General features: G+C 43.4%; 1 protein-coding gene across 1 annotated transcript in view; it reads left to right on the top strand.

Moving 5' to 3' along the window:
- Positions 1-1514: 1514 nt before the first annotated feature.
- LOC132835215 (polyunsaturated fatty acid 5-lipoxygenase-like) overlaps positions 1515-11400 on the top strand; it is a 31740-nt gene continuing 21854 nt past the window's right edge. Inside the window, exons 1-2 of the mRNA XM_060854579.1 lie at positions 1515-1664; positions 3225-3303. Of these exons, the coding sequence (XP_060710562.1) occupies positions 1515-1664; positions 3225-3303 (229 nt within the window). The remainder of the gene's footprint in view (positions 1665-3224; positions 3304-11400) is intronic.

Raw genomic sequence — 11400 nt, 5'->3', positions numbered from 1 at the left:
GGATGTTCAGGCTCGGAGGATTAATCATTGGAAATGTAGGGTTATAGGGTGGAGGGATGAATCTGGGAAAGACCCTGTTTGGAGGGTTGGTATGGACTCGATGGGTGGAATTGCCTGCTTCCACACTTGGGTATTCTATTATGGGGCCGGTGTGAGATGGATATAGTCTGAAGTCCGATAGCAACATGTCCACCCTCTTGACTGATATGTTGCCTGTTGTTGTGCCTATGCTAAATTACCAGGCACAACAGAAATACTGTTAATCTTTTAGCTCAGGATGGGTGACAGCAAAGCAAGGATAGGCAAGGAGGAGATTGTAAGAGAATCTAGGTAATGCATAAAGTGAGTGAGTGCCAAGAGGAACCCTGAGCTGCAGCCTGCATTGAGAAGAGCTGGTCTTCTCAATCTATGGGATCAGAGAGGTGCCAATGAGGATGCATTTAGACTGGTAGCTGCCTGATGCCAAACTCCATGCACATGGGGGTGTACATGGTCACTGCCTGTGGAGTGTCCTGAGGTGTTGCTAGTGGGTATCCAAGCTGGAGGACTGCAGGAGCACGCAGTTGCCCAGTGGCCATTCCTGGCTTTCACAAGGAGTTCTCAAGCTCTAGTTTCCTGGTGGTGGGCGATTGAATGGGTAACTGCAAATCAATGAAGTGAGATTGATCAATATTGAGGATGGTAATGCAAGACAATAAATGAAAATAGGTCTCTCGCCACTCACTAGCAAGAATCTGATTGGAAATCAGAACTTCATATTCTTGACATTGAGAAGCTCATTGCTGGATGCTCATCCAATATTCCCAACTATTTTCCCAACATTCAAGGCTTGGGAAGATTCTGCCCTATCACTCCAAATCCCGATCACTTACTGAAGAGGAGCTTTGTCTCACGTTGTTCCTGGCTGTTGGGCCAATTGCCTTAAACTTGCACCCTTGGATTATGGGACCCTCAACTGATTATTAGCAGGGGCATGTATGATGCAGTGGTAGGGTCCTTACTTCTGAGAGTTCCAATGGTGGTAGTTTAGCCTGGGGGTCACCATGCCAAGGGCAAGGTTGAGAAGGTGGGACCTTTGTATTGATATATGATTATTATGGCTCAGAGACAGGGTCATGGTGGTAGTGCCCATGACTCTGAGCCAGGAGGTCCAGGTGCAAGACCTGTGCATGATATCCTTGAACAGGCAGATTAGGGGAAAAAGATTGATTCTCACAACAGTGATGGGCGAGATTCAGAAAGCAAATGTGGAGACGACAACGATAAAGGAAGGGGCAGGGTCCTACCCACATTTGAGGGGCACTCCAATGTCGAACGCACAACGTGAACCACCTCTACTCTGTCCCTCCTCCCTGCCTGGTGTCGAAACAGTTGGAACAGAATTTCCTGTGAGATGGCATGTCAGCTGTTTCCCCAGAAAAATCCCTGGTTTCCTTTTCTGTTTCATATATAAACACCACGTCTGCTTTCCTTACCACACAGTCAGAGGTTGGAAATTCTGCCAGTGCTAGAATATGATCACTTACAACGTCACGATTGAGACTGGGACAGGCTTGTGTGCAGGAACCGAGAGTAACGTCTTCTGCACCCTGATCGGAGAGAGGGAGAAGCGTCACAAGGCTAGTGTGAACAGATGGCTGCACAATGAGTTGAAACGGGGAACTGTGAGTATATATTCCAGTAGAAATCAGCAGCTTGTCGCGATCAATATCATTCGGTGCTTGAGAAATAATTTTGAATTGAAAGATTTGCATGTGTGTCACAATAATCCTTAGATCCAATGAAATTCTAAGGTGAGAGGAGAAAGATTTAAAAGGGACCTGAAGGGTAATTTTTTTCAGAGAGGGTAGCTCCTATGTGGAATGAACTGCCAGAGGTGGTGATAGAGGTGGGTACAATTCCAACATTTAAAAGACATTTGACAGGTACAGGAAGAGGGAATGTTTAGAAGGCTATGGACTAAATTCAGGCAAATGGGACTAGTTTAGTTTGGGAAACTTGCATTGACATGGATGTGCTGAACTGACCTACACGAAGAAATATGTTCCCTCATCCACATTAACAAGACCGTTTAGTATCTTATACCCTTCAATCAAGTCAACCCTCACTCTTCTATAGTCTCAGCCTGTCCTCATAAAACGAGAACAGAGAGGCTTAGGGGTGCAATTACATCATTCCTCGAAAATGGTGTCACAGGTTGATAGAGTGGTGAAGAAGGTGTTTGGCACATTTGACTTCATCGTTCAGAACACCGAGAACAGGGATTGAGATGTCAGATTACCATGGAACAAGACATTGGTGAGGTTTTTATTTGGAGCACTGCATGCAATTCTGGTCACCCCCTACAGGAAGGATGTTATCAGACTGGAATGCCTGCAAAAAAGGTTAACAAGGGTGTGACAGAAACTGGAAGTTTTGAGTTATAAAGAGAGGCTGGATAGGGTAGGACTTTTTTCACAAGAGGTTGGAGGCTGAGGGGTGACCATATCCAGGTTTGTAAAATCATGAGGGGCATTTTTAAGGTAAATCGCCAAGGTCTTTTTTTCAGGGTAGGGGAGTTCAAAACTAGAGAGCGCAGGTTTAATGTGTATGACTGCCTCACGAAATCGGACTTTGTATGTAACCCATTCCAAACCCATGATTAGATTCGGTTTGCACACATTCCCATTGTAGAGCATTGCTGGGGAGGTGGGTGCTATAATGGTCCTGTCACTGGCCTAGTAATTCAGAACCTCCACTGCCGAAAGGGTCAAATCCCTCAGAGGTGGATGAGGAAATTTAAATTCAATCAAAATCTTGAGCGAAAAGCTAGCGTTATGGGGACCACTGTTGTTCCTTAAAAAAAAGCATCTGATTCACCTATGCCTTTTAGGGAAGGAAATCTGCTGTCCTTACTTGGTCTGGGCTACATGCGACTCCAGACCCAATGTGCTTAACTCCTAACCGCCCTCTGGGCATTTAGGGATGGGCAATAAATGCTGGCCTATCTGACATTACCCATGAATTTTTAAAAAAAGTTTCTGAAATGAACCATTCAGTTGGCTTTAGTCTGTAACTCATTCCCGAGTGTCCATTATTCCGTGTATAAACAGTCTAAACGTTTTTAAAATCATAACACCTTCCTAAAATCCATGATTCGCTTTGTATAGTTGTTAAACCTCCCAAGTTCTCAGTCTTCCTTGGTTATTGCCTTTTGTAATTAACATAGGCATGTTCTGTTTCAGCTAAAAGAATCTATGATGATGGACCTTTGTTCCAGTGTCATCGTAAGAATGAACTGCGAGAGAAACAACAGCTCTATCGGTAATAGAACATAGAAAAGTACAGCACAGAACAGGCCCTTTGGCCCACGAAGTTGTGCCGAGGGTTAATCTTAATGTAAAATAAAATAACTTAACCGAAGCACCCCTCCATGTGCATGTCCAGCAGTCACTTAAATGTCCCTAATGACTCTGCTTCCACCACCACCGCTGGCAATGCATTCCATGCATTCGCAACTCTCTGCATAAAGAACCTTCCTCTGACATTCCCACTATACTTCTCTCATAATATCTTAAAACTGTGACCCCTTGTATCAGTCAACCCTGCCCTGGGGAAAAGTCTCTGCTATTAACTTTATCCATTCCTCTCATTATTTTGTACACCTCAATCAGGTCTCCTCTCTTCCTCTTTCTCTCCAGAGAGAAAAGTCTGAGCTTATTCAACCTCTCTTTATAAGGCAAGCCCTCCAGTCCAGGCAGCATCCTGGGAAACCTTCTTTGTACCCTCGCCAAAGCCTCTGTATCTTTCCTATAGTCGGGCGACCAGAACTGGACACAATATTCCAAGTGTGGTCTCGCCAAGGACTTGTAGAGCTGTAGCAAAACCTCACGGCTCTTAAACTTGATCCCCCTGTTAATGAAAGTCAAAACACCATATGCTTTCTTAACAACCCTATCCACTTGGGTGGCAACTTTGAGGGATCTATGTACCTGCACACCAAGATTCCTCTGTGCCTCCACACTGCCAAGAATCCTGCCTTCAATCCTATATTCAGCATTCGAGTTCGACCTTCAAAAATGCATCACTTCGCATTTATCCAGGTTGAATTCCAGCTGCCATTTCTCAGTCCAGCTCTGCAACTTGTCTATGTCGCGCTGTAGCCTGCAGTAGCCCTCAATACTATCACGGTACCTCCAATCTTTGCGTCATCTAACTCACCCTTTGATCTCCTCATCCAAGTCATTATAAAAACTACAAAGAGCAGAGGCCCAAGAACAGAGTCCTGCAGGACCCCACTCAACACTGACCTCCAGGCAGAATACTTATCATTTACAACCATTCTCTGCATTCTGTCATCCAACTAATTCTGAATCCAGATAGCCAAATCTCTCTGTATCTCATACTTCCTGACTTTATGAATGAGCCTACAGAGAACCTTATCAAGTGCCTTGCTGAAATCCATATACACTACTTCCACTGCTCGACCTTCGTCGACCTGTCTTGTCACCTCCTCAAAGAACTAGCCAAATAAAAGCACAACACTGTGAATGCTGAAGATCTGAAATGAAAAGAATTGCAGAAGTGCTAAGGAAACTCAGCAGCCACCAGCTGCTATTCAATCTCCTAGAATTCATCCTCCTGGAACATTGGAGGCTGCGGGGTGACCTCATGGAAGTTTATAAAATCATGAGGGGCACGGATAGGATGAATATTCAAGGTCTTTTTCCCAGGGTAGTGGAATCCAAAACTAGAGGGCATAGGTTTAAGGTGAAAGGGAGAAGATTTAAAAGGGATCAAAGAGGCAATCTTATCGTGCAGAGGGTGGTGTGTGTATGGAATGAGCTAGAATTAGAATTCCTACAGTGTGGAAACCGGTCCTTCGGCCCAACAGGTCCACGCCGACCGTCCGAAGAATAACCCTCCTAGACCCATTCCCCTATTTGCCCCTGACTAATGCACCTAACTTACACATCCCTAAGAGTAACTTAGCAAGGCCAATTGACCTAACCTGCACATCTTTGGACTGTGGGAGGAAACCAGAGCACCCGGAGGAAAGCCACGCAGACATGGGGAGAATGTGCAAACACCACACAGACAGTCACCCGAGATTGGAATCGAAAGTGGGTCCCTGGCACTGTGAGGCAGCAGTGCTAACCGCTGAGCCACCGCGCCACCCCAGGGGGTGGAGTCTGGTACAATTACAAAATTTAAAAGGCGTCTGGAATGGTATATGAATGTGAAAAGTTTAGAGGGATAGGGGCTAAATGCTGGGTTTTGGGACTAGTTTAATATATCTGGTCAGCATGGACAAGTTGGACCTAAGCGTCCATTTCCGTGCTGCACATCTCTATGACTCTGTTTTTCTGTCTCATTATGCTCTATCTCCCCCTATAATATACTCTTCCCCCTTCCCAACATCTATCTTCTGCAGAAATAACATGCTTTTCTTTGCTACCATCAGCTCTGAAGAAGGGTCACTGGACGTGAAAAGTTAACTCTGATTTCTCTCCACAAATGCTGCCAGTCCTGCTGCAACTTTCCAGCAACCTCTATTTTTGTTAAAGGACATTGGAACTGTTTGGTCATTCAATAGAATATGGATGATGGATACAACTGAGTTAACATTGTGCATACTGAAGCAGTATTCTCCTTCTGTGATTCAGTTCTATTCAAGTTACCATCAAGGATAAGTACCGATATAAATTAATCACAGTGCAATTAAAAATTCACTAAAAAGTGGCTAAAACAATAAATCTCACTGGAAAGCATTGTAATCAGAGTATAACCAATAATCCCGAGAAACAATTTGAATTTCCGAGCAATGGTGTGGGAACTTGGTTCCTGGTGTTTTTCCTCTACCATTATACACCAATTATAAGTAGTCAAAGAGGAATGGGGGGAGCAAACTGACTTAACCACAAGGTAGCAGCACTGGCTTTGCAACACATGCAACAGTCTCTAGATAGAATCTTGGAATTATTACACAGTGCAGAAGGAGGCCATTTGGCCCATTCTACCTGTACTGGCTCTATTATCTAGTCTGGCTTGATTACCTTGTGCCAATCCCTTTATTCCTTTTCCCTTTATTCCTGAACATCATTACTATCCAAATAACCATCCAATGCCCCTCATGAATGCCTCAATTCAACTTTCCTCCACCACATTTCCAGGGAGCGCATTCCAGACACTCTTTACTTGTAATGTTACCAAGTCTCTTCTCACATTCCTCTTGCTTCGTTTGCCCATCACTTTAAATCCATGCCCTCTCACTCTTACAAGAGGGAACATTTGCTCAGTCTAGCCTGCGCTTGCTTTTGGAGACCTTAATCAGATCTCTTCGCAGCCTTCTACTACTCAGGGAGAAATGTCTGTCTTCTTCAAAACTCCCAACTTCTTCAATCTATCCTCATATCTGAAGTTTCTGTTTCCTGCAGCTCTCTGCATTCTGCACTCTTTCTCCATTGCATTTGCATCTTTCCTATATCGTGGTACCCACAGCTATACGCAATACTCCGACTGAGTTAACTGAATTAGACTTAATCAAGCCAAGTGATTGAACCAAATAATTGGGCTCAGAGTGTTGGAGTCTCGTTGTAAGAAAAGTTTAAGAAAGAATGTGAAAGTGAATGGAAAGGAAGGCAAAACCCGGACAGGTGCACTTTTTAATAGATAACATGATTAAATAGGATGAAAAACTTAACTTTATTTGAAGTAATAATGTCTGTTATAATTTAACATGTGTTCATTGGCTTCAGTTCCCTGGGACTTGCTATTGCCAGAAAGTGTTTTCCATTTAATTTTAAATCTTCATTAACGCTACCGAATCCTGGTCTAATTCAATAATTTGATATTTATACAGACATGTCTCTGCCTCATGATTGAATGCTTCCTCCCTTTGTGTTCTAGGTGGAGGGAATTACCCTCGAAAATGCCAAAGTCAATTGATGCCCGATCAGTGGAAGATCTCCCTATGGATTTGAGGTTCAGTTCTGTGAAAGAACTCGGCTTTGAATTGTCCACGATAGAGAGGTAAGAATCACAGTCTGGATGAAAGGCAGCATAGAATCCTTACAGTTTGAAAGCAGGCCATTCAGCCCATTGAGTCCACACTGACCCTCCAAAGAGGATCCCACCCATCTACACTATCATCGTAAAGCTGCATTTCCCATGGCTAATCCACCTAGCCTGCATATCCCTGGACACTGCGGGGCAATTATAGCAAGACCAATCCACTTAACCTGCACATTTTTGGACTGCAGGAGGAAACTGGAGCACCCAGAGGAAACACAAACAGGGGAAGGATGTGGTTCGAACCAAGCCCTGGCGCTGTGAGGCAGCACTGCTCGCCATTGAGCCACCATGCCACCTTGGAAAGCACTTTATGTTAGGGGGGTGGAGAACAAGATCAAAGAGATTACATTGAACTTGTTTAAGACACTAATTCAGTCTCAACTGAAATATTATGTCCAGTACTGGCCACTGGAGAAGGTCCAGCAAGATTCGCAAGAATGATTCCAGGGACAATTAACTTCAATGATGTGGATAGATTAGATTAGATTACTTACAGCGTGGAAATAGGCCCTTCAGCCCAACAAGTCCACACCGACCCTCCGAAGACCAACCCACCCAGACCCTTTCCCCTAAATTTACCCCTTCACCTAACACTACGGGCAAGTTAGCATGGCCAATTCACCTAACCTGCACATCTTTGGACTGGGGGAGGAAACCCACACAGACACGGAGAGAATGTGCAAACTCCACACAGACAGTTGCCCGAGGTGGGAATTGAACCCGGGTTTCTGGCACTGTAAGGCAGCAGTGCTAACCACTGTGCCACCATGCCACCCCTAATTTGGAGAAGTTGGGACTGTTTTCCTTAGAGAAGGCTGAGAAGAGATTTGATAGAGACGTTCAACATCAGGAGAGGTATTGAATAGGGTGGATAAGGAAACACTCCATGAAAGGAGCAGGAATCAGAGGGCACGGAGTTAATGTAATTGGCAAAATAAGCAAAACACGCAGCGAGTGGTTAGGATCTGGAATGTGCTGCCTGAGAGTGTGGTGCAAGCAGTTTCAACTGGGGATTTCAAAAAGGAGTTAGACAGTTAACATGAGAAGGAGGAAGGAGGAATGTGCAGGATTACAGGGAGAAGGCAGGGGAATGTCACCTCCTTCTGTGCTGTAACGATCCTGCGATTCTGTGATGACAAGTTTACTGCTGCAAATTTAGCACCGATACCAATGGTCAGTAAAATGTGACCTGGTACTGACTGGTGTGCCCTATAATCACTGGAAATGGACTTGGTACTGGGCCCTGTATTCAATAGACAATAGGTGCAGGAGTAGGCCATTCTACTCTTCGAGGCTGCACCACCATTCAATATGATCATGGCTGATCATCCTTAATCAGTATACTGTTCCTGCCTTATCTCCATAATCCTTGATTCTACTATCCTTGAGAGCTCTATCCAACTCTTCCTTAAATGAATCCAGAGACTGGGCCTCCCCTGCCCTCTGGGGCAGAGCATTCCACACAGCCACCACTCTCTGGGTGAAGAAGTTTCTCCTCATCTCTGTCCTAAATGATCCACCCTGTATTTTTAAGCTGTGTCCTCTGGTTCGGCACTCACCCATCAGCGGAAAATGTTTCCTGCCTTCAGAGTGTCCAATCCTTTTATAATCTTATATGTCTCAATCAAATCCTCTCTCAATCTTCTAAACTCAAGGGTATACAAGCCCAGTCGCTCCAGTCTTTCAACATAAGGTAGTCTCGCCATTCCAGGAATTGACCTCGTGAAACTACGCTGCACTCCCTCAATAGCCCGAATGTCTTTCCTCAAATTTGGAGACCAGAACTGCACACAATACTCCAGGTGTGGTCTCACCAGGGCCCTGTACAGCTGCAGAAGTACCTCTTTGCTTCTATACTCAATCCCTCTTGTTATGAAGACCAGCATGCTATTAGCCTTCTTCACTACCTGCTGTACCTGCATGCTTACCTTCATTGACTGGTGTATAAGAACACCCAGATCTCTTTGTACTGCCCCTTTACCTAAATTGATTCCATTTAGGTAGTAATCTGCCTTCCTGTTCTTGCCACCAAAGTGGATAACCATACATTTATCCACATTAAACTGCATCTGCCATGCATCTGACCACTCACCTAACCTGTCCAGGTCACCCTGTAATCTCCTAACATCCTCCTCACATTTCACCCTGCCATCCAGCTTAGTATCATCAGCAAATTTATTTTACTACTGTTACTACTGCCACCAAATCCTGTTACTACTACTCCTGAGTTCTCAGTCAGTCAGGGTCTGATACTGGATATCTTTGTACACCATTATACAGCATTCCCAGATCAAATCCCAAGGAAGATGCCCAATAAAGATAGATCAATAATCAGAGTAATATCGAAACTTAAGTAGTTATTCAGCCTGTTGTGCCTGTGCTGGCCCTTTGAAGGAACAGTCATTCTCAGTCTCACGCACTCAGATTGTGTCCAAATCATTTTTAAAATCATTTATGAAATCTGCTTTTGCTACATTTCTACATTCTAGAACGCAACAACTCCCTGAGTGAAGTCAATTCTCCTCATCCCCTTTGCCAATCAATTTAAATCTGTGAAATGCCTCGGTTCTTAGCTCAGTCACCAATGAATCAGGATCCTGTCCACGTGCCATCAAAAACCTCCCACCATCTTGAAATCATCTATTTTGTCAATGTTTAAACTTTGTCCATTGTGTTTGTTTTACTATAATCCCAGTGGCTGGTCACAATGCACAAGTCAGATTTATTTTGCAATTTGTTTACAGTGTTGGTCAGTCATTGAGTATATTCGCATGAGGCTGCCAGTGTACTTTTAACAAAAGAACATCAAAGTTTATTACACAAAAATAAATGCTCGTGAATTACCAAAGGTAGGCATTTTCGGACTGAGATAAGAAGAAAGTTGGCGGCACGATGGCTAGCGCTGCTGCCTTACAGCACCAGGGACCCGGGTTCAATTCTCAACCTCGGGTGACTGTCTGTGTTTGTGCAATCTCCCTGTGTCTGTGTGGGTTTCCTCTGGGTGCTCGGGTTTCCACCACAATCCAAAGATGTGCAGTTTATGGCGGATTGGCCATGCTAAATTGCCCATAATGTTCAGAGATGTATCGGTTAGACGTATTAGTCAGGGGTAAATGTAGAGTAATAGGGGAATTGTTCTGGGTAGGATACTCTTTGGAGGGTTGGTATGGATTTGTTGGGTTGAAAGGCCTGTTTCCACAATGTAGGGATTTTGAAAAAAAAGGGGTTTTACTCAGAGAATGGTGAGCCTATGGAATTCTCTGCCACAGAATGTGGTTGAAGCTAAAACATTGCATATTTTCAAGAAGTTAGATATAACAGTTAGGGATAAAGGGATCAAAGTGATGGGGGCGAAAGCATGAACAGGATACTGAGTTGGATGATCACTATGATCATATCGAGTAGTGAAATAGGCTAGAAGGGCCAATATGGCCTCCTTCTCCTCCTATGTTCTAATTTTCCATGTTTCTTTAAGAAAACAAAACAGTTATATATCTATAAGACACTTTGGAAAGATCTTTTCATGAACAGCAACAATAAAGGTTTAACTCTTTCCCAGAAATGTTCTTAACAGATACTCAATCCCCATAAATTATGACTCTTATGTTAACTCTTCAAACTTACTTCCTCACATATTACTGAAAGAAAAACACATCTTGTCAAAGCTTTTTGTCTTGCATTCATTGTGTCAATGATCAAGGAGCCAATTTATGTGGAAAACTAATACTAATACCTATACTGAATGAGAAGAGAGTTCTGATTGGTTGGCAAGTGCATTTTGATGCCATGGACAATAGACCTTTTATTCTTACTTAACCTACTTGCTGCACATTCACCAAATGTGATTTTTTTTCTTTCTCTCCCAGAGATACATAAATATAGATGAACTCACAACTCTTTTAAGCTGCCCTGATTGGACTATTGAAACAGCTTAAGATTTATTTCCAGCACTGACAGACTGGAGATTTCTATCCAATTCTGACAACTTGGAGATTCTTACAGCCTGGAGACATCTAGAAATTAAAACCAATCTTTTGATTGTTTGACATCTGAATTCAACTTACTGGTAGCACTGACTGTTCATTTTGCTAGATGATAAAACTCAACAAATGATCTGCAATTAACTCCCCAATATAGCAGATTGAGTCATTTAGCTTAAGTCTCTTTCTTGGAAAGATTGCCTTTATTTCAGTTTAAGGTGACTTTCTGACCCTTTCTTGAAAGTCACGGAGCGGAAAACTCCGCGGAAAAATTAATTTTTCTCCACTTTTGAATTCAAATTGCAAAGTAATGATAATAATATACTACAAATAGCTCTTATCACAATTTCTTTAGCCTTTCAGAACT

Source organism: Hemiscyllium ocellatum, chromosome 44 (assembly GCF_020745735.1).
Source record: "Hemiscyllium ocellatum isolate sHemOce1 chromosome 44, sHemOce1.pat.X.cur, whole genome shotgun sequence".
NCBI classification, from domain to species: domain Eukaryota; kingdom Metazoa; phylum Chordata; class Chondrichthyes; order Orectolobiformes; family Hemiscylliidae; genus Hemiscyllium; species Hemiscyllium ocellatum.
Note: the sequence above shows the minus strand (reverse complement) of the source record. Positions and strands in the feature narration are given on the sequence as shown.